The 24,673-nt window shown below is 38.2% G+C and overlaps 1 protein-coding gene across 2 annotated transcripts in view; it reads right to left on the bottom strand.

Moving 5' to 3' along the window:
• Positions 1 to 21,808, bottom strand: part of mthfsd (methenyltetrahydrofolate synthetase domain containing) — a 121,640-nt gene extending 99,832 nt beyond the window's left edge. For both annotated transcript variants that reach the window (XM_051871039.1, XM_051871040.1), the window contains exons 1-2: positions 21,658 to 21,808; positions 21,467 to 21,570 (exon numbers count right to left, since the gene is read on the bottom strand). In XM_051871039.1, the coding sequence (XP_051726999.1) occupies positions 21,467 to 21,570; positions 21,658 to 21,685 (132 nt within the window). In that variant the 5' untranslated portion in view covers positions 21,686 to 21,808. The remainder of the gene's footprint in view (positions 1 to 21,466; positions 21,571 to 21,657) is intronic.
• Positions 21,809 to 24,673: the final 2,865 nt, after the last annotated feature.

The raw sequence follows: 24,673 nt of genomic DNA, 5'->3' as shown, positions 1-24,673 counted from the left end.
CAACAGGTCATGGGACAGTCCTGTTAACAGATAAACAAATGCATGGACGATGATTTAATCATTTCATATTGTGTTTGGTGTCTATCTGTTCCCTACGATGCCTTTAATCATTTAAAAGAGGTTTGGTAAAGAAATAATGCATGGGTAAAATGTTAAAGGCACTATTTTAACACTGTACTTTATGCTATGCAAATGAGTTCCACACTAGGGTGGGCAACACCGGGGTTGCTTCAGATAACGGTGGCCAATCACACTCCAGGATCGGCAAGGCGCCACATTTCAATCTCCTCCTCATTAGAAAGGGATAAATATGTCCCCCGGGTAGACACACCCTTGTTCTGCGTTTCCAGCTCGACGGGGAAGGAGACATTAACAGACACCCCACGTCCTGAGTTTCTGACCTGACGAGGAAAGAGACTACAAGACGGCTAAGGTAAAGCTTTCGTGAGCAAAACCTTTTACATTGCTTTCAGCTGCACTCTAGCTGCAAAAAGAGCCCCAGCACTGAGGAACTTCATCTGACCCTTACGGCTCCTACAGCAGCGCAGCCCAGTCCGTAAAGGACCTCTGCATTGGCAGACATTGCCTGTACCACACGGCTCCTCAGCGACGCAGCCAGCCTGCAAAGGAACCTGTGAAGATTCATCTGACCCAGCTGCCCAGTCCATCCTAAAGGACCCTCTTGGCGCAACCGAAGTTCAGCATCCTCCAGCCCAGCGTGGCACAACTACTGGATCGCAACTCAGCGCCCTCCCACTGCACGCAGCCTGCATCATCAGTGGAAGATGTCTCTGCTACCGGATTGATCACCCGACTGTGTGGAACGTAAATATAAACTTACCAAACCTCTTTCTAGAGACCTTGGCATTAGTTTATATATGCAGCATATGTTTTTCTAACCTGTTTAGATAACAGTTACTTGAGGTCAGCTTGTTACAAATAATAGGGATATTATTTGTTGAATGATAAATAAGCAATTATTTATCACCATTTTACCAGAGCCATTAGGTGGCTTCCATAAGAAGCATTCCCATACAGTTCTCTTCCATTCTACATTCAGTTCAACAGCATTGCATTTATCCATTCTGTGTTCACTTCATTTATTTGTTCAGTATTCTCCTTTGATTATTATTTTACTATCTTTTAGAAGTGCATATTCATTATTTCATTATTAATCATTGTGGTATTTACTCTTGCATGTCTATTGTTAATAAATTTCATTGATTTTATTATAACTGTGTCTTCCTTGTGTTGATGATCAAAGACTCTACTAGTTGATCAGACTCTCGCAAATCCTTCAGATAAATCAGTTGACCGACTCCCTCCAGTTTATGTTAATTCTGAATTATTGAACAGCTCTTTTGGAGTGTTCTTAAATTGTTAAGATAGTATTCTTAACTGGTGCCCCGTATTACAAAAGGGGGGAGGGGCCATCTGATACACTCATAACCACACCTTAAGTGACACGTGAACAAAAACCACTACGTCACCGGTGAATGGAGTAAAAATCACTACATATTATTTTAATTATTTTAACCTAAGAGCAGTTATCTGCCTAATTTAAACTTACACATACTTCTTGTAATTAAAAAATGATTTAAAATGTGTTCATTTATAATATGTGTATTATTATATACTGAATTAAAGGGTGTATATTTATAAAATAAGGGTGTATATTCCCTTCTTTGTCCTTAATTTAATCCATCACCATGGCAACACCGTTCGAGATATCCAACATCCCTTTGCAATTTAACAACTTCAATGTCTTAGCAACAAGTTAAAGTTTAGTGTAAATTGCATAAACCCTGTAAGAGTAGTAGTATAAAATTGATAGCCTGTTTTTAAAAAAAAAATCCACATTCATACCAAAATAGCTGACTTCCTGTTGGTCGGAGCTAATGAGTGTAAATTAGAAAATTGTCCAGCTTGATGAGAACAATACATATACCGAGTTTGGTGACCGTAGGTAAAACTAACCCCCCCACTTCTGTCAAAAGGTGGCGCTATAGAGGCCCTTCGCCCTGCCCGTTTATATGGTTTTGCCCATGTCTACTGGACGACACCGCTGGTGAGCGTGTTGAGTTTCATGCAATTTGAAGCATGCTAAGAGTCTCAAAAGCATCCAAAATTAATATTAAAATTTGATGCGTTGACATGGCAACAATGTTTAAAATATCAAAAATCCTGTCACAGGTCTACATCTGCTGTGTATTGACATTATTCTGATGAAGTTTGAAGCAAATCGGGTGAAAGTAGAAAGCATTGATCTCAAAGCATTTTGAAAGTGACACTTCCTGCTGCCAGTTGGTGGCGCTATAACTTTGACTCAATAGTCACATCCATGTGATCAGCCTTGTACAATGAAGACACAGCTGACGTTTGATCAAAATCAATCAATGTATGCAGATGTTATAACACATTTCCTGTTTACTTTTTCTCGCCATAAATTTGTTGCCTCGCCACGACCAAACCGTTCGATATATCAAAAATCTGCTGGCAATTTTATCATCATCAGTGTCTTGACTTCATGCTGACCGAGTTTGGTGGTGATCGAATTAATCGCCTAGGAAGAGTATATCAAATTCCAGAGCATGCGTTTTTCAAACAACCCATAATAGCTGACATCCTGTTGAGCTGGCGTATAACTTAGAGCACGAAAGTTGTTAGGCCCGATGAGGTCTTTATGTGTACTGAGTTTCATACTAATACATGCAAGCGTTCTTGATATATGGCCAAGATTTCGGATCCCATTCAAGGGGGCGCTGTCGAGCCCCCGTGCCACGCCCGGGTCCCAGCCTCTGCAGCTTCCTAATGGCCGCAGATTCCAATGTGTGTGCCAATTTTCAAGAGTTTTTGAGCACGTTAAGGCCCCCAAAAAGCCCTGGAAGGCTGAAGAAAAAAATTAAAATAAAAAAATAATAATAAATATAGCTGCAAGCAGCGATGGCGGGCCCAAGCCCGGTGGCACCGCTACCCCGGTGGCTTCAGGGCAACTGTGCACGGCGGGCAATAGGCATTTAAAATGGTTAAACATAAAAGGACTATTTCAAAGTCATTTGAATACACCACATTTACTGCAGCAGTTGGTGCCCATATGATCACACACACAAACACACACACACACACACACACACACACACACACAGACAGAGACCCACACACACACAGAGAGAGAGAGAGAGAGAGAGAGAGAGAGAGAGAGAGAGAGAGAGAGAGAGAGAGAGAGAGACTGAGGGGGTAGGGGGGTAGGACAGAAAGAGGGAGAGTGTGAAAAATCCACATTCAAACCAAAATATCTGACTTCCTGTTGGTCGGAACTAATGACTGTAAATTAGAAAGTTGTCCGGCTTAATGAGAACAATATGTGTACTGAGTTTGGTGACTGTAGGTAAAAATAACACCCCCACTTTTGTCAAAAGGTGGCGCCACCGAGCCCCTCCACCACGCCCGTTTCTAAGGCTTTGTCCATGTCTACTGGTCGACAATATTGATGTGTGTGTCGAGTTTCATGCAATTTGAAGCATGTTAAGAGCTTCAAAAACACTCAAGAATATTATTAAAGTTTAACATGTTGCCATGGCAACAATATTTAAGATATCACAAATACATGTTTACATGATACACAAATACATGTACTGCCATGTTTTTACATTATTGTGATGAAGTTTGAAGCAAATCGGGTAAAAAAAAAAAAAAAAAAAAGAGGGTGATCTCAAAGCATTTTGAAAGTGACACACTTCCTGCTGCCAGTTGGTAGCGCTAGTACTTTGACTCACAATAGTCACATCCACTTGATCGGACTCCTGCAATGAACACACAGCTGAAGATTCATAAAAATCAATCAATGTATGCATAAGTTATAACACACTTCCTGATTCCCTTTTCTCGCCATAAATTCGTTGCCTCGACACGGCCAAACCATTCGAGATATCAAAAATCCGCTGGCAATTTTACATCCTCAATGTCTTGACTTCATGCTGACCGAGTCTGGTGGTGATCAGATTAATCACCTAGGAGGCTCGCCAGAGCGTGCGTTTTTCAAACAACCCATAATAGCCAACTTCCTGTTGGGTTGGCGTATAACTTAGAGCACGAAAGTTGTTAGGCCCGATGAGGTCTATATGTGTACTGAGTTTCATACTAATACGTGCAAGCGTGTTTGATTTATGGACCAAGTTTTCGGACTTCTTTCAAGGGGGTGCTGTCGAGCACCGCTGCCACGGCCAGGTACCAGCCTCTGCTGCATCCTAATGGCTGCAGATTCCAATGTGTGTGCCAATTTTCAAGAGTTTTTGAGCATATTAAGGCCCCCAAAAAGCCCCGAATGTCAAAAAATAAATAAATAAAGCTGCAAGCAGCGATGACGGGCCAAAGCCCGGTGGCACCGCCCCCCCGGTGGCTTCAGAGCAACTGTGCACAGCAGGCAAAGGCCATTTAAAACGGTTAAACATAAAAGGACTGTCAATTTCAAACCACATTTACTGCAGCAGCTGATGCTCCTATGATCACAAACCACAACAGCCACATCCATGAGATCATTTAAACTGAGATGACTTTCATGTCATAGAATGTCATAAGTCACTTTCAAATGAGTGCAGAATATCATCCTAATCTGACATGTCTGTGTTTTTCTCAGACAACCCCTATAAAAATTCTAGAGCAAATTATATACTATTATTTGTCCAAACTCCACAGTGCTCTGAGAAATCTAATCCAGCCTTAATGCGAATGTCTGTGATTGCTGATGTTGTATAATCCTAACACTTCTCATCATGTTTTTTTTTTACCTCCCTGAGCTGTTGTTTGTGCACCAATCTTATGCACCAAAAACATGCTTTCATTTAATTTCAGTATGTGTGGCATAAGATGAAAAATTTAAATAAAAAAATTAATTAATAGAGCCAAATCACCGAACCTGCAGAGACAATTTTAATGTCAGTCTCAGGTAATAGTAAGGTACATGTCTAGATTTTTCTGCTCACTTATGCAAGTTTATTTTAAACAGCCACTTTTATAATCATGTGAAATTTACTGAAACAGGGGGTTTTAATAAATTTGAATTATATCAATAAATAATTAATTTAAAAATTCTAACAGTAATTATAAAAAATACTAATTGTAACTGAAACATCATTTAGAAAACTAGTCCTGTCCGAATAGTGATATAGTGTCATGGTTCTGTTTCAAATGATTGTGAAGTTATCATTTGCAGTTCAAAATTTTTATAAGTTCATCAATAAATAAGTAATCAGTATAAGGGTTAAAACTACTAATCAAGATTGTAACACACACACACAGGGAGGGGAGAGAGAGAGAGAGAGAGAGAGAGAGAGAGAGAGATATACACAGACAGTGATACAGACAGTCATTCCATTTCCCTTTTTTGACATTACTTCAATCTATCACCATGGCAACACCTTTCGAGATATCCATTATCCATTCTCAATTTAACATCTTCAGTGTCTTAGCGTGATGGTAAAAAATGTTTGATCTGAATCGAATAAACCCCCTAGAAGTAGTAGTTTAAAATTCAGAGACTGTTCAAAAAAATCCACATTTAAACCAAAATAGCTGACTTCCTGTTGGTCTGAGCTAATGACTGTAAATTAGAAAGTTGTCCGCCTTAATGAGACCAATATGTGTGCCGAGTTTGGTGACTGTAGGTTAAACACACTTTTGTCAAAAGGTGGCGCTATAGAGGCCCTGCTCCCCGCCCGTTTCTACGGTTTTGCCCATGTCTACTGGTTGACATCTCTGATGTGTGTATTGAGTTTCATGCAATTTGAAGCATGTTAAGAGTCTCAAAAGCTTCCAAAACGAATTTTAAAGTTTGATGCGTTGCCATGGCAACAGTGTTTGAGATATCACAATTCTTTTCCAAGGTCTACATTCACCATGTCTTGACGTTATTCTGGTGAAGTTTGAAGCAAATCGGGTAAAAATAAGAGGGTGATCTCAAAGCATTTTAAAAGTGATACACTTCCTGCTGCCAGTTGGTGGCGCTATAACTTTGACTCACAATAGTCATATCCATGTGATCGGGCTCCTACAACAAACACACTGCTGAAGTTTATAAAAATCAATCAATGTATGCAGACGTTATAACACATTTCCTGTTTCCCTTTTCTCGCCATAAATTTGTTGCCTCGCCACGGCCAAACCGTTCGAGATATCAAAAATCCACTGGCAATTTTTCATAATCAATGTCTTGACTTCATGCTGACCGAGTTTGGTGGCGATCGGATTAATGGCCTAGGAGGAGTATATCAAATTCCAGAGCATGTGTTTTTCAAACAACCCATAATAACTGACTTCCTGTTGAGCTGGCGTTTAACTTAGAGTTAAGTTGTTAGGCCTGATAAGGTCTATATGTGTACCGAGTTTCATACTAATACGTGCAAGTGTGTTTGATATATGGACCAAGTTTTCGGACCCCATTCAAGGGGGCGCTGTCAAGCCCCCCTGCCACGCCCGGGTACCAGCATCTGCCTGGGCCTTGATGGCCGCAGATTCCGATGTGTGTGCAAAGTTTCAAGAGTTTTCGAACATGTTAAGGGCCCCAAAAGTGCCAAAAACATAGAAAAAAAATAAAATAATAATAATAATAATAATAATAATAACAATAACAACAACAACAATCCTAAAGAAAACAATTGGGCCTTCAGCCTTTGGCTTTGGCCCTAATAATAATCCTTAAGGGATCAAGAGGGCCCTGCTCCATCAGTGGCTTGGGTCCTAATAATAATAATAATCCTAAAGAAAACAATAGGGCCATCGCCCTTCTACAGGGCTTGGGCCCTAATAATAATAATAATAATAATAATAATAATAATAAGCCTATTGTACACTTCCGGTCGAGCTGGGTACGCTGGCGCGTTTGGCTGCCACTCCGCTCCCCAAATAGATAATTTAGATGTTTATGTAAATTATGTAAGTTTATTTAAGTTTACTTAAGTTGCTGTTGAGGCCTCCGCTGTTTTACCTCTTCTATCATTTTACGTTTATGCTGTGATGCGATGTATTCTACCTATGTACGCCGGGATTTTGCTTCTATTGGTGTTGGCCTGGAGGCTTTCGATTGGCTTTGTGGACTCACGGGTAGATCTGCTTGGAGCTGGCGTTGACGCGGCTTCAACGAATATGAATATGGAAACTTGGCATAAACAGGACGATGGTCTTCTTTTCAATCAGCTGACTCCAGCGGGCTTTGGACTCTTTGATGTCTCGCGGACTACAGGTAGAGGTGGTGGTATTATAGTGGTCTATAAACTGCAATACAAGATATATCCTGTGTCCGTACCTCCTTTTAAAACATTTGAATGCCTGGTTTTAAATGTATCTGCTTCTCATGCTGCTCACCATGCTGCTATGGTCATTATTTATAGACCTCCAAAACCAAATAAGGATTTTTTTGTCTGAGTTTGCTGATCTACTGTCCATATTGTCTGTCAAATTTAAGAGAATTTTGATTCTGGGTGATTTTAACAAACATGTAGATCAGAAAGCCTGTGGCATGGCTAAGGATTTTCAGTCGCTCTTGGACTGTTTTAATCTCTCTCAGTTTGTAAATGTTCCCACTCACTGTAAGGGTCATACATTGGATTTAGTCATTGCAAATGACTCTTTTCTCTCTAATTTTTCTGTTGTGGATGTTGGTCTTTCTAACCATTTAGCTATCTTTTTTAATATTGAGGTATCACTTTCTAGTAGAGAAGTTTCACAATCTATTTCATTCCGTAAATGGCAATCAATTGACCATGCTATTTTTGAAAATTCGATTGTCTCTTCCTTAAATGCTATGTCTTCTGCTCCCTTTGAGGATAAAATCTCTATATTTAACAATGTCCTTACAGCCAACTTGGACATTTTTGCTCCCATAAAAACACGTAATGTCTCATTTGTACGGTCGTCCCCTTGGTATAATGATGATTTGCGTTCCCAGAAGGCAGCATGTCGGAAATTGGAGCGAAAGCGGCGTTGCTCTGGTCTAAATGTGTTTCATCAAGCTTGGAAAAGCTGTTTGGCACACTACAGAGCAGCTATTGAAACTGCAAGATCAACATATTTTTCGAATATTATTGAAAATAATCAAAACAATCCTGGACAGCTTTTTCACACAATTAATAGTCTACTTAATATAGATGGTGTCAGTTCTTTGACTTCATCGGATTGGTTGTGCAATGAGTTTCTCAAATTTTTCAGTGAGAAGATTGATAATGTTCGCGCAAATATTCGTAGTTCTTCTGGGTCTGCTGTTCACACAGTTACTACATCAAGATTTTCTGGCACTCCATTTTCCAAATTTACTGCACTTCAATCTGAGTTACTCTGTAAGCAGGTTTCTCGTATGAAAGCTTCCACTTGCATACTTGATCCTATGCCTTGAAGTCTATTTAAATCTTGCTTTGGTCCTCTATGTCCCTCAGTTCTTGCTATAATAAATGACTCTTTGTCAACTGGTGTGGTGCCAGCAGCACTTAAAACTGCTGCTGTCACTCCTATTTTAAAAAAAAAGCAAAATTCTTATGTGAACGTTCTTTCAAATTATCACCAAATTTTAAATCTTCCATTCCTGGCTAAAATCTTAGAGGGTGTGGTTGCGGCCCAACTGAACAATCACTTAATTGAAAATAATTTATTTGAGCCCCATCAATCTGGGTTTCAGAAACTGCAAAGCACTGAGACCGCATTGGTTAAAGTCACTAATGACTTGCTAATAGCTTCCGACTCAGGCTCCCTGTCTCTTCTCATTCTCTTGGATCTTAGTTCTGCCTTCGATACTATTGATCATGCATTGTTATTTAATCATCTTGAAACTGTATTTGGTTTGTCAGAGACAGTTCTTGGCTGGTTTAGGTCCTGTCTTACTGACCGCAGTCAATTTTTTTATTTTTTTTTTATGGGTGGCTATAGGTCCAAAGTTGGTTCTGTACATACTGGTGTCCCACAGGGGTCAGTATTGGGTCCCTTACTTTTTAGTATGTATATTTATCCACTTGGTCAACTACTTAGATCTCTTGACCTTAACTATCACTTTTATGCCGATGATACGCAGATTTATATTCATTCAAGACCAGGTCAACATGTGGACATTGTGCATCTTTCCAACTGTATCACTGAGATCAAAATTTGGATGTCTAATAATTTTCTGTCTTTAAATGGCTCTAAAACGGACATTATGCTCCTAGGCTCTCCTCATCAACTGCAAAATGCTGGTGGTTCTCTTTGTCTGTTGATGGTGTTGCCTTGGAGTTTCAAAGCAAACTAAAAAATCTTGGTGTCATCTTTGATGCCACGCTGTCATTTGAGCCTTTTGTACAGAATACGGTTAAGACATCCTTTTTTCACCTCAGAAATATAGCACGTTTACATCCTATGTTGTCCTTTGCTGTGTCTGAGAGGTTGATAAACTCTTTTGTTTTTTCACGTCTGGACTATTGTAATGATCTTCTAGTTGGAGTATCTAAATCATTACTCTACAAACTTCAATATTTACAAAATTCAGCTGCTAGAGCTCTGTCTGGGGTCAGGGCTGGTGATCATATTACCCCTGTCTCGAAGTCTTTGCACTGGCTCCCTGTCAGGTATTGTATTGATTTTAAAGTCCTGATGTTAACATATAAGGCTCTGCATGATCTGGCTCCTCAGTACTTGACTGATCTTTTAATGCCTTACACACCATGTCAAAATCTGCGTTCCTCTCAGAGTGGTCTCTTAGTTGTTCCTAAGACAAGGCTTCGCTCTAGGGGTGATAGAGCATTTTCTTCTTATGCTCCTTAGCTTTGGTACTCTTTCCCAGCTGACATCAGGGAAGCAAATACATTAGTGACTTATAAATCTCTTCTCAAAACATTCTATTTTAGGATTGCTTTTACTTGATTAATCATTTTATTTTTTCTATTTCTTTGATGTATATCTTTTGTATTTAAAGTGTGTTGTTTTCTCTTATGTTTTCTTGTAAATCGCTTTGAGAAAGACACTTTTAAAGGGGCAATATAAAATGTATTATTATTATTATTATTATTATTATTAAAGAAAACAATAGGGCCTTCACCTTGGGCCCTAATAATAATAATAATAATCCTAAAGAAAACAATAGGGCCTTTGCCCTTTACAGGGCTTGGGCCCTAATAATCCTAAAGAAAACAATAGGGCCTTCGCCCTTTACAGGTGTAACGACTAAGACAAATCAGACACAATTTTTTGTTATAGTTAACCAATAATGGTTTAAAGCTCACTCTGGGGTCTGTCCCCCATCCCCCGAGAAGTTCTCAGTTACCAGTTTTATTGCGCTAAAGAATATTGGTTGCCACATGGAAGAGCAGAGACAAAGAGACACACAGAAAACAGACTTTCCTGCATTAATTTATAGACAGACTGTTCTATAAATTAACATGCATATCCCCAGGAAATGGTATCCATTATTACTGTTTGTTGTACTGTACTCAGTATTGTATTCACATGTTTTATGATACATTTAAGGTAACCTCAATTATGCCATGTTTACTGTCTATGGGTTTGTATCGAGAAGATTTAAATGCTTGTGTATGCGATATGTCAATACCTCATGCAACACATCAGTATTACAAGAATCTTTAATAGTTCTTCAAAAACTCAACCAGTTAATCTTGCTCGGTCGTAAAAGCCCTGACAGGAGGTGCGTTGTCGCCCGGAAATACAACATCTTCATTGGTCAGGTCAACCCTAAGAGGTGTGACTTTGACCAGAGGTTAAAAGCCAGTGCACAACACCCCTCCCTCTCATCTTCTTGCTTCTTGGACGACTGAAGAGACCCCCTTTTGCTCCAGGCCTCTTCAGGCCAAGGCCTGTGGGCCTAGGCCTGCAACCCAGCCATGTGCTCATCTATGAGAGAGAGAAAGAACTCTTTCCCCACTAAGAGTCAAATTAACAGCTTAAATTGTTTCATATTACTTCATCCAACGCAGAAGTTACTGACTACAACTTTGGACCGAATCATCAAGGACTCATCAGCCTGCAAATCCGACGCTCCTCGACCTAAAGGCATCTTGCAAGTATTGTACATTTGAACACTAAACAGCGATTTAGTATTAATTTGTAAACCACCTGTGTCAGCAAAGGTGTTTTATTACTGAGGAAACTGATGATTCTTTTCCAGATTGTCTTTGACTTTTTCCCATAGCTCCATTTCCGGTCCCACTTCCGGTTCAACTCTATCATTGCTCATTTTTACCTACGTATGTGTGTGACCTGCGTGTATGTTATGTGTTTGTTAGTTTAGTTATGTGTTTGTGAGTTAGTTAATAAAGATTGTGCACAATGCATGTTTGATTCTGACTCCGTCTGCTAATAAATTGCCTCTTAAATGATTTAGATCTTGACTACACGCTCTGAGTAGTACTGTACAATAAGAATGTTGTTTTTCCATAACATGGAAATGAACATTTCTTAGAATTAATAAACAATTAACACTGAGTGTTAACTGGACGAACAGGTTAATTGATTGTAATATTAATTTTAATGTAGCTACATCAAGTTAATCTGATTAACTGATTCACATATTCATAATTAATAATCATAATGAGTTATGAATAATTATTAGTATTTCCACTTCGCCCTTTACAGGGCTTGGGCCCTAATAATAAACGGAGCAATTCCAATAGGGTCCTCACACCGTCGGTGCTCGGGCCCTAATAATAGTAATAATTTTTGTTCCCAAAAATAACTCTGGTGATGTCCAAACTCATCTTTCACATCTTAGAAAGTAAGTTTGGTCTGATGTGAACAGGTGCTAGTGGTGTAATGGTGTGAAGAATATTTTCTTTGCACAGTTTGGGCCCTTTAATACCAATTGAGCATCCTTTAAACACCACAGCCTACCTGAGTATTGTTGCTGACCATGCCCATCCCTTTATGACCACAGTGTACCATATTCTGATAGCTACTTCCAGCAGGATAACACACCATGTCACAAGCTCAAATCATCTCAAACTGGTTTCTTGAACATGACAATGAGTTCACTAGACTCAAATGGCCTCCACAGTACCCAGATCTCAATCCATTAGAGTGCCTTTGGGATTTGCTGGAACTGGAGTTTTGTGGCATGATAGCTTTTGTACAATGTTGAAAAACATTAGCAGTTTTAAATAGAATAGAAATAGAAGTTTTAAATACAATTTTCATAAATAAAATTATATAAAATGAAATTGTTTCATATTCACTGTAAAACTTTACTGTAAATTTACAGGAAATTTCGAACAGTATTATACTGTATTTTCATAAAACAGTAACATGCTGTATATTTTACAGAATGTCTGTAAATATACAGTAGGTTTCTGTTTTTAGCCCGTTTCACTCGTCATACTGTAGGCCAGGCATACATTTTAGCATCTCTCCCAACGCTTTTAGTGTTTCACGTCGACTCTTCAGGGTTTAATGTAATCATTAAACGATATTTGAGTGAATATAGTGTGCACTGTGCAGTTTTAAGCTTTTGAAGCGTCAGTTTGCTTGAGACGCGGGATGACTGGACGGCGCTGCTGAGAAGACGGAGATGTTATTTTCCGCCTGATTAATCAAAACGTTTGTGCCTGACGAGAAAACGGATAAACAATTGTTTGGCTGAGGATATGGTAAGTCAGTATTTTCTGGAGCTTTTTGTTCGCATTTCTACTTTGTCATGAATGGTTTGATCTTGAAATGTTAAACGTTACTGCGTGAAGCGCTGAGAACAGAGTAACACTGATGTTTCATGTCATAGACAAACCTTAGCATATGTTATTCTTACAACCTGATTTTTAAACTGTTTTGTTTTTTGCATTTTTTTTTTTTTCTCGTTTCAGGCTGAATCATCTGATGTAGCTCCAATGTTTACGTAAGTGTTGTGCTTATTTTCACGTGTATCAGGTTTATTACAAAGAATTCAATATATAAATGATTTTATTTTGTCAATTATTTTAAGCATTATTTTAAGATGCATCTTTTCTGAAGTGTAACAGGACACATTACTGAAATCATATGCTTAGCTGTGAGTCCTTGTGTTCTCAAAAATGCTATGGTGAATGAATGCACAATATTCACACTTCTCTCTCTCTCTCTTTGCTTTTCTGTTTTTAGGCTCTTTGACATACACCCTAAACATGGCTCAAGAACCAGGAAGGGGGGAAAATGACCTTCTGTGAAATGTGGTTTTGTTAACGTAAGTTTTGCACCTAATTTCACATGTGATGTAATCAGGTTACTACTTGCACTGAGGCTTGTAACACACTTACGTTTTGAAATAATACAACTTGCCTATTTCCACTTAGTGATCGATGCTGCAGTGTGTGTGAGATGAAATTTCTGTCATTAATTACTCACCCTTATGTCGTTCCACACCCTGAAGACTTTCGCTCATCTTCAGAACACGAATTAAGATATTTTTGATGCGAGAGCTTTCTGTCACATGTCACAGAGACACATGGATTACTTTAACAATGTGTTTCCTACCATTCTTGACCTTGAATGTGTAAGTTGTGCTGCTGCCTATGGAGGAACAGAAAGCTCTCAGATTTCATCAAAAAATATCTCCATTTGTGTTCCAAAGATGAACAAATGTCTTACAGGTGTGAAACGACATGAGGGCAAGTAATTAACAGCAGAAATTTAATTTTTGGGTAAACTAACCCTTAAAGATTAATTTAAATATTTAACATTGCTAAATGTCTTGAGACAGGTACCACTTATTTATCTAACTATTTTAAAAGACTGGGATAAGAGCACCAACACACACAAGCTTGTACTTATCCTTACTTTATCAAATTAATTTAAAATGTAAATTCAACAGTTATAAAATAAGAGAAAAACAATAAGAGAAAAACAGTTAATGAGAAGACGAGCACTGGACTGCAGCAGGTTAGTGGTGTATGTAGGTGAGCTGAATGCTTTTACCAGAAACTCCCGAGATGTAGTACGACGTACAACGCGGAAGAAGTTGTGCATATAGTCCATTCAATGAATGAACGATTTCATTAAATACAGTTATAAGCATTATTTTTTAGTTGCATCTTTTCTGAAGTGTTAATTGGACATTTTAACTTACTGCAATCAAATGCTTAGGCTGTTAGTCCTTGTGTTCACAAAAATGCTATGGTGCATATATTCACAATATTCATTACTGTTTTCTCTCTTTCCTTTTTTTTCCCCTCTTTCTTTTCTGCTTTTTTAGGCACTTTGACATCAACCATGAACACGGCTCAAGAAACAAGAAGGGAAAGTGACTTCCAAGACTGGCAACACTGTGCAAAAAAGGAGCAGTACTGAAAAACTTGTAGGCCTACTATTTGTTTTTACTCCACATTTGGAAAAATGTTAAAAGTAAATAAGATTGCTGTATTGTTCATTGATAACTGTTGAGTGCATTTAAAATGTTGACCTTTCAACGTTGCAAATTTCTGCTTTTTTCCGTAAAAAAAATAATAATAAAGGTTTTATAACTCAGAGTATGTTGCTTTCCATTTCCTTTGCCATAACATAATAAAAAAAAGGATATTTTTAATTATTTAATGACAAATATAAGTGCAGTATGCTGTAGATAAAAAAAAAGCTATAGATAAATAGTATAATACTGTAAAAGTACATAATATTACAGCAGGATACTGTATTTGGTAATTACAGTACTATACTGTAAATGTTGTTTACAGAAGTAGTACTGTAAAAATACAGTAAGTGGCTGGCAACCCAGCTGCCATTATTTTACTGTAAATTTACAACGAAAAGTTTTACAGTGTAGAAAAAAAAAAAAAAAGAATTTAAAAAAGAAGAAAAAAAAATTGGCCTATGTAATTCATTGCTCTGACCCAGAAGAATGACCTACCTGTCCAAAATGTTTCTAAAATAGAGAAGAGAGAAATTTAGACATCACCAGAGTGAATTTTAGGAGCATTAGAGACAGTGCTTTCTAGTGTATGAAAGAGGGGTATAAACATCAATTATTTTTGGGAATAGAAATCATCTTTATTATTATTATTATTATTATTATTACTACTACTACTACTACAAATAAAACTCATTAGCATCCAGATGGACTACACATTGTTAAATGATGCATAAACAATAATCAGAATTATATAAAAAAAATAAAAAATAAAACATACAACCTAGCAAGCAATCTTGGTCAGTTTGTCTAAGATTATTTCTATGAGTAAGTAACCTGTTGAAAAGCATCGATCACTTGACAGTGTGGGGCTTTACAGTTTAACTCGATTGCTCCTGTCTGCCTCGCTGCTCAGATTGGTTTGCGTCTGTAACTCCGTATAGCTTTGTTTTGAATCTCTTACTTTTTATTCATTGTTGCTTATTTTTTTATTACCTTATATGTAATATTGCCTACCACACTAATCTGACGTCGCTAGCTTGTAATATTTTAATCTAAATCGCTGTTACAACGCATTTGCATTTGCAGCGCTAGCTTGTTAACCTGCTAACAGTCGCTCGCGCGCTCCTTTTTCAACGCGTTCTTCAAACAGCTGTGGTAAGTCGGATCAGTCTACAAACACGGTGAGTCATGTCATCCTCTCCCAGCATTGCTACCTGTTCCATTTGCCACATGTTTACCATAGCTCTCTCTGTCAGCGACGAGGGATTTACATGTCATAAATGTAGGGAAATAGTCAGGCTGACAGAGAGAATCTCAGAATTAGAGACACGCATCCAAACTTTAATCGAGGATAGTAAGAATGCAAGGGCTTCAGATACTGTTTTGGATGCGACTAGCTTAGTGAACTCTGTACATTGTTCGGTTCCGGCTGTAGAGCCCGCGCAGCAGGGCACTTGGGTAACGGTGAGGCGGCCTAGCCGCGGAAAACACCACTCTTCCGTTCCAATAAGAACATCAAACAGGTTCTCCCCACTCAGTGATACACCCACTGAGAATCCTGTTGAAAGTGCCCTAGTTATTGGCGATTCTATTACACGGAACGTGAAAATAGAGACACCAGCCACCATAGTCACATGTTTGCCGGGAGCCAGAGCACCTGACATCAAAGCAAATTTAAAAGTGCTGGCTAATGCTAATCGTAAATACTCTAAGATTATTATTCACGTCGGCACTAATGATGTTCGACTTCGCCAGTCGGAGATCACTAAAATTAACATTAAAGAGGTGTGTGAACTCGCAAGTACAATGTCAGGAGAAGTAATTTGCTCTGGCCCCCTTCCTGTTCGTCGGAGTGATGAGATAGTTAGCAGATTATCATCACTCAATGGCTGGCTGTCTAAGTGGTGTCCGCAAAATAATATAGGTTTCATAGATAATTGGAAAAGTTTTTGGGGCAGACCTGACCTGTTAAAAAGAGATGGTATTCATCCCTCCCGGGATGGTGCTGCTCTTCTCTCTAGTAATATGGCACATAGTCTTAGAACTGAAACATGACAAACTAGGGCCCAGGTCAGAAAGCAGACAGACTGGCTAAACCGACCGTCTGCTAGCTGCCTCACGTTACAGAAGTCAGAAAATTCAGATAACTCTCAACACATAGAAACTCTTACACCTAGATATTTTCAAATAGAGACTGTGTCTGTACCCCGAATTAGTAAAAACAAAAAACTTCCAAACCCATTTAATGGTAAAAATTTAATTGATGTTCAACAAATAAAAAATAGAGATAATAATGCTAAACAAATGATAAAACTCGGGTTGTTAAATATTAGATCCCTTTCTTCAAAATCACTTATTGTTAATGATATTATCAAAGATAATAATCTAGATGTGCTGTGTTTGACAGAAACTTGGCTAAAACCGGACGATTACATTACTTTAAATGAGTCTAGTCCTCAAGGTTATGATTATCGACACAATGCCCGTCAGAAAGGCAAAGGGGGAGGTGTTGCTGTAATCTATAGTAATATTTACAGTATTAGTCAGAAGTCTTTCAAATATAATTCCTTCGAAACTATGGTACTTTACGTAACATTATGTAAGTTGACATTTGTGCTGGCTACTGTATACAGGCCACCAGGACACAATACAGACTTTATCAAAGAATTTGCTGACTTTCTATCAGAGTTAGTACTAGCTGCAGATAAAGTCCTTGTTGTTGGTGATTTTAATATTCATGTAGATAATAAAAAAGACGCATTAGGATTGGCATTTGCAGATATTCTAAACTCTATTGGTGTTAGACAACATGTGTCAGGACCCACTCATTGTCGTAATCATACTTTAGATCTAATATTGTCACATGGAATCGATATTGATGCTGTTGAAATTCTGCAGCAGAGTGACGACATCTCAGATCATTATCTAGTCTCGTGTATACTACATTTAGTCAAGGCGGCTAAACTGCCTCCATGCCATAAATATGGTAGAACCATCACTTCTACCACTAAAGATTGCTTTATAAATAATCTTCCTGATCATTTTCATCGCCTTAGCATACCAGACAGCTTAGAAGACCTCGATGTTGCAACAGAAACTATTGCCTCTGTCTTTTCCAGCACATTAGACTCAGTTGCTCCTTTGCGTTTAAAAAAGATTAAGGAAATTAATCCAATGCCATGGTACAATGACCACACTCGGGCCCTAAAGCTAGCAGCCAGAAAAATGGAGCGCAGCTGGAAGAAATCAAAACTAGAAGTATTTCGTATTTCGTGGAGAGAGAGAATGATTGAGTACAGAAAGGCCTTAAAATCTGCTAGATCTGCCTATTTTTCTAAACTCTTAGAAGAAAATAAACACAACCCTAGGTATTTATTTGATACAGTGGCTAAATTAACAAGAAATAAAGCTTCAACTTCTGATGTTTCCAAAGAGCACAGCAGTAATGACTTTATGAACTTCTTTACTTGCAAGATTGATAATATTAGAGAAAAAATAATAACCATGCAACCGTCTACTACAGTATCGTGTCAGATAGTGCATTGTAGTGTCCCTGAGGAAAAATTCAATTCATTTACTGCTTTAGGAGAGGAAGAATTGTCTAAACTTGTTAAATCATCAAAATCAACAACATGTATGTTAGACCCTATACTGACTAAGCTATTGAAAGAAATGCTTCCAGAGGTCATAGACCCTCTTCTCAATATCGTCAATTCATCTTTATCATTAGGATACGTACCAAAAACTTTTAAGCTGGCTATTATTAAACCTCTTATTAAAAAACCACAACTTGATCCTAGAGAATTAGTCAATTACAGGCCGATCTCAAATCTCACTTTTCTGTCAAAAATACTAGAAAAGGCAGTATCATCACAGCTATGTTCCTTTTTAGAAAGAAATGGTATCTGTGAGGATTTCCAGTCAGGATTTAGACCGTACCATAGTACTGAGACTGCTCTCATTAGAGTTACTAATGATTTGCTCTTATCATCAGATCGTGGTTGTATCTCTCTATTAGTGTTACTGTATCTTAGTGCAGCATTTGACACTATTGATCACAATATTCTTTTAAATAGACTCGAAAATTATGTTGGCATTAGTGGAATTGCATTGTCATGGTTCAAATCATACTTATCTGACCGTTATCAGTTTGTAGTAGTAAACGAAGACATGTCATATCGATCACAAGTTCAATATGGAGTACCACAAGGCTCAGTACTAGGACCGTTACTGTTCACTCTGTACATGCTACCCTTGGGAGATATCATTAGGAAGCATGGCGTTAGTTTTCACTGTTACGCTGATGATACTCAGCTCTATATTTCTTCGCGCCCTGGCGAAACTTACCAATTCACAAAATTAACGGAATGCATAGCTGATATAAAAAATTGGATGACCAGTAATTTCCTACTACTAAATTCAGAAAAAACAGAGATTCTAATTTTTGGACCAAAAACTTCTTCACGTAATAACCTAGAATATTGTCTAACACTTGATGGCTGCTCTGTTAAGTCTTCGTCGTCAGTTAGGAACCTGGGTGTGCTTTTTGATACCAATCTTTCATTTGAAGGCCATGTTACTAGCATCTGTAAAACCGCATTCTTCCATCTTAAAAATATATCTAAACTACGACATATGCTCTCAATGAAAAATGCAGAACAGTTAGTTCATGCGTTCATGACCTCAAGGCTAGATTACTGTAACGCTCTACTGGGTGGTTGTTCTGCTCGCCTGATAAATAAACTACAGCTCGTACAAAATGCAGCAGCTAGAGTTCTTACTAGAACCAGGAAGTATGACCATATTAGCCCAGTTCTGTCAACACTGCATTGGCTTCCTGTTAAACATCGTATAGATTTTAAAATCTTGCTAATTACTTACAAAGCACTAAATGGTTTAGCTCCCCAGTACCTGAGCGAGCTCCTAATTCATTATAGTCCTTCACGTCTATTGCGATCTCAGAATTCAGGCCAGCTGATAATACCTAGAATATCAAAATCAACTGCAGGTGGTAGATCCTTCTCCTATTTGGCACCTAAACTCTGGAACAATCTTCCTAGCATTGTTCGGGAAGCAGACACACTCTGTCAGTTTAAATCTAGACTAAAAACGCATCTCTTTAACCTGGCATACACATAACACATTACCAATTTATATTTCCAAATCCGTTAAAGGATTATTAGGCTGCATAAATTAGGTCAGCCGGAACCGGGAACACTTCCTATAACACCTGATGTACTCGTTACATCAGAAGAAGAATGGCATCTACGCTAATATTAGTCTTTCTGTTTATCCCGAGGTTCACCGTAGTCAACCGGATCCGGGCCGTATCCAGGTGAGACCAAGGACCTGCACCTTGACACGACCACAACGCAGCCCTGAAGTATCAGCAGAGATTGAGTCAACTAGATCATCCCCTGTGAAGGCCTCATCGACACGACAGCCACGACACAGTTCCTCAACAACCGTCCATACCGGCGTGATGAATACGATCCTCAATTGGATGGAACTGAAATAAATAAATACTTTTAATGTTGCGATCCTATTGGACTTATGATAGCAACCTGAATTGTAACAAAGCACTGTTGGCCAGAGGAGAACTGGCACCCCGACTAAGCCTGGTTTCTCCCAAGGTTTTTTCTCCATTTTAACACCAATTTGCCACTTGTCTGCCACCTGATGTCACCTGATGGAGTTTGGGTTCCTTGCCGCTGTCGCCTCTGGCTTGCTTAGTTGGGGACACTTGACTTGACATTTGATATTCAACAGTGCTTTTGATCTGCCTGCATTGACACTATTCTTTAAGAGCTGCTGTGCAGCCAAACAATGTACCAGTTATCAATGTAAAGCTGCTTTGACACAATCTACATTGTAAAAAGCGCTATATAAATAAAGGTGACTTGACTTGACTTGATGTGTCTGTTTTAGCACTTCTACAGACACGCGACCGTGCTCACAATGAGATGCACAAGCACCAGGCGCGTTCTCTGCGAGGCGTTATGGTTAGAACGTCGAGTGAACTGTGAGTGTAAATGCACTTAAGAAAAATAACACTAAATTGTCATTTTGCTACAATTTTTGCTTGAACATGTTAAACATATATAATCATTTCTGTAATACACTTTTATTTTAAATTTGCAACTTATGAAGCGTTAAAATATATGTTTAAATTATATGTTAAACTAGTGTAGGAAATAGCAAATGTTAATTATATTACTGAATTTGAATGATCATTTTGCTCCAAGGGTTGCACATATGGGTATGGAAAATGTAAACTTAAATACAGAAATGCATTGCCATTTTACATATTGCATTGCTATTTTGCATATTACATTTCAAACTGAATATTGCTATATGCTTCCATAGACTCTTGCCTCCGCTGCGGCTGTCAGTCATTCTCCATTCAAACAGCATTATTAGGAACAAAACACGTTTTATTCCTAATAAATTTACTAGAAGTTTCTTCTCTAAATATGTTTCCATCACGTTTTATGTGCATTTTATTTTGTTGACTAAAAAGTATCCACCCCAGCGAGTACGAGTTACATGTATTCACATATTGTGCAGTATCTTAAAATGTGCAGACGTAGCCGTTTTTTTTTTTTTTTTCCCCAGAAAACCAATATGACTCATTTAAAATTATGTACTACTTACATTACTGAATGCATACGTTTCAGAAACCCACTGTAAAAGACATGGCATGTACTATTTCATTCAGCTTCTTACATTTAACAGATAGGCTATAGCAAGTTATTGACAACATTATTTCTATTCTACTTAATTTTTCTGAACATATGTGAACGGGTTCTGTCTCGCGCGTGCGAGACTTTTCAAAGAAAGTATTTGGCTGCGGAAAGACGCTTTCGGCGTGTGCACTGCGCACTATCTAGTGGACTCTTGTTTTCAAGCACTCAATTCTCTCTCGCATGGGCTGTTGTACAGTAGCCTACACACACTGTCCGTGCCATCAGAAAAATTGGGCTGCACGCTGAAGTCTTGTGCGAACGTCCGCGAACCCTCCTGATGACGAAAATTACGCGATGCGGACAGTGCGTGGACGCCCGAAGTAAAGGCTTTGGGGGTTAAGCCCCCAAAAGCCCCCATAAAAGGACGTTGATAACTTAAAGATACCTTGAAATTTGGAATTCTGTTGTGCACAGGTCGAGGAAAACTGGCCAGGTTTTTCACCTCGATGTAGTTCCACACTTTATGGCGAATTACCCATTTAGAATCCCCTATAAGTTAAAACATAACACAAAATCACAATTTAAAGACAAACCTGAAGTCAAATAAATTACACAACTCAGAGAAATAAAACAAACCTCGATTCGTTTTTATGACGAACTCCATTATGCAGAAGAACCCACAGCTCTTTCTTTAATAATTAAATGTAATAAATGACTAAACAAGATGCATTTTGACTTTCTGGTTACACGTTTCGCACGCGCTTTAAACTACGGTATCTCTACTGAGACAAAGTGCGTTTCGTTTTATAAAATAAAATAAAACTAAATAAAAGCGCCATCTCTGTTTGAAACCTGCAATTGCAGTTGTCTGCGGAATTATTATCTTTACGTGCGTTAACGTATTTGTGCCTCGGCACGGCTCCTCAGAGCGTATGAATCTAATGTTTGCTGTCAATCACTACATCGGTGTGGATACTGTACTTAGGAATCACAGATTGTAGTATTAGAAGTATGACACAAATAAGAATTTTCACCGGAGATGTCATCTAAACAAGTAAGTAACATGTCTGCCACTTTTGTTCTGACCGAGAAAAAAAAGCATTACAGTAAATCGCATCACCAATGGTGATTAAATCTAACGATCGCTTAGCTCATATCATGTCAAACTGTGCAAATTATTATTATTGCTATAGTTTGTTCTCAAATCGTTAACGTTAATAACATCAGCATTGCGTGACTATGTGTATTTAGTGTGTATTACTGTTATCTTTAGATTTCAATTTCTGTACAGTCTAATCACTAACATTAATTTCCCGCGAAAACCCACCAGTACCACCCGAATTATAAAACAATATTACAAGCTTACCGTTGTGAATCGGGCTAAGGTAAGAAGATAGTTTTGAACACTGGCTGGTTTTGTACATGCTCAAAAATTGATTTTGGATAATTTTTAACCAAAAAAAGTTATGGACGGCAGCTTTAAATAAATATAGATTATCAAGGTCTAATAACAAATGGCTTGTGTAGACGATACAGTTTGGTATTTGAGATCACAGATTTTTTTGCAAACTGATTTAGATTGTTTAGACTTTATTAAACTTTACGAAACTACAATGCCTTATGGCTTTTTTTATTACAAGTCTTTTGAACCATTTACACGATGAGTGTACTAAAACGAATTATGTTGTGTCTCCCTCTGGTGGACAATATATCATTCCCATTAATATAAATGGCTGCCCAGCAAACTATAATACATGACTGTTATATAGGGCAAAACTGCAAGCCTGATCTGATGACCAGAACCAGGGGCCTATCCGCCTTATTCCTGACGAGCCTACTGCGTATTGAATTATGGGTGGCACTTCCGGTGTGGGGAACTTCCATTCAAAAATACTGAAACGAATCATTTCAAATCATAAGGTTGCCCTGCAAATAAAGCTTATCCATCAGTTTGACTGAATGAGCTATCCATTTTCCTTCATGTTTCAGGGCTCCAGATGAAAAAATGCATTAAGGAGCCATTGGCTCCTATAGGGTGAAAAAACAGGCGCCAAATAATTTTTTAAGAGCCACACAGCAATGAACTTAAAATTTTAAATCACTTACTTTTAGTCATCCTGTTGTGTTTATGTCCCCTTTACAGTTTCAGCTTTTTCATCTTGTGACCTTTCTAGGAAATGAATGTGTGCTAATCTTTGAATCTCTTGTTATACTGTTTAAAGCACTGAAGACTTTTAATGACCTTAAATTTATCTGATGAGCATGAGCGGAGTGTAATAATGAAAGTGATCAGCATGATTGATATTCAAAACGGTAAGCATGCGCTGCATTCTGCGTCTGCAGTCTGTAGAGCCGTTTTCCCTTTTTGAATGACGAATATAGACAAATTTATATGAAGAAATAGGCAGTTGTCTCCTTTACGTAGGAGCAGAACGGTGTGTTCAAATGCAGCTGTTTTGCACAGTGACGCAGTGACGCGAGGCAACAACACAGTCGGTTTTCATCAGCTCTAGTTTTTTGGCATCTGTTTGGTGTGTGAAATTTTTCCCTACCTGTTCATATTTCGGTGCTCTAACTCAGTGAAACATTCACATGCAGCATCTCATTTAATTACGTCAACACAGCAAATGATGTGATAGGCTACTGGTCACGGAACATGCAAATAACATGCAAATTTTACAGTCATAACGTGTGAATTTGTATGGTCACCAATGGCGACCTCAGCAAAAATTTCACTCACAAATTAATATTTTTATTCGCAAATGCGACCGTTTTAGGCGCTGTCTGGAGCCCTGATGTTTTATTTTCAGACATCATGAGAATAACATAACACTTGGTATTTTAACATGACATTTTATAACAATATGGCGAGAGCTCTTTTCAGTCGCTGCATTCTTTTCCTCATGATTATTTTCTTTTTTCCCTTTGTGCATTCTGCTGTAATAGTATGGAAAGGACAACATATAATGCACATTTGTGGTCTGTTCTCCCGATTTAATTTACAATATATCCCATTAATAATTCACTGGAATGCACAAAGAATCTCTCGTTTTTCTCCTCAAATTCTCATGTCTCTTTCCAGGTTTGTTTTCACAGGTAAATACAATTTATTATCTCTCAAAATGACAGAAATCACTTTGCAATAGTATTACGCAATGCTGAAGTTAATGAACATTTTTGATTAAAGCAACGTATGTTACATAATACAGATATAATACTACAGTGGTATTTAACCCATCCGTTATTGCTGTGGTCTGTTGAAAGTAGCTTGTTGATGCTTTAACATTTTTAAATGTCCTTTTAATGTTCGATGGTTGAAGGGTGAGTAGAATAACGTCATCTCATTGTACACAGTTAAAACAAACAAACAAACTGTAATGATTGGGTCAACGGAGTGAGGATCCATCTGCAGCTTTTATTGAACTTAAGTTGACAGACACAATAATAGTAAGGATGAGCCAGTGGCAGAAACAGTGACAGGCAGTGATCTGGGTAGGCAGCAAACAATCAGATTCCCAAGGCAGGCAGAGATCAGGGCAGGCAGCAAACATACACAATCCAGGAACAGGCAAGGGTCAAGGCAGGCAGCAGAGAATCGGAAACGAGTAGCAGTCCAAGGTCAAACACAAGAATACAGAATCCAGGGGAAATG

The sequence above is a fragment of the Ctenopharyngodon idella genome, chromosome 18, assembly GCF_019924925.1.
Source record: "Ctenopharyngodon idella isolate HZGC_01 chromosome 18, HZGC01, whole genome shotgun sequence".
In the NCBI taxonomy this organism is placed as follows: domain Eukaryota; kingdom Metazoa; phylum Chordata; class Actinopteri; order Cypriniformes; family Xenocyprididae; genus Ctenopharyngodon; species Ctenopharyngodon idella.
The sequence above is the reverse complement of the archived record's forward strand: the minus strand, read 5'-3'. Positions and strand labels throughout refer to the sequence as shown.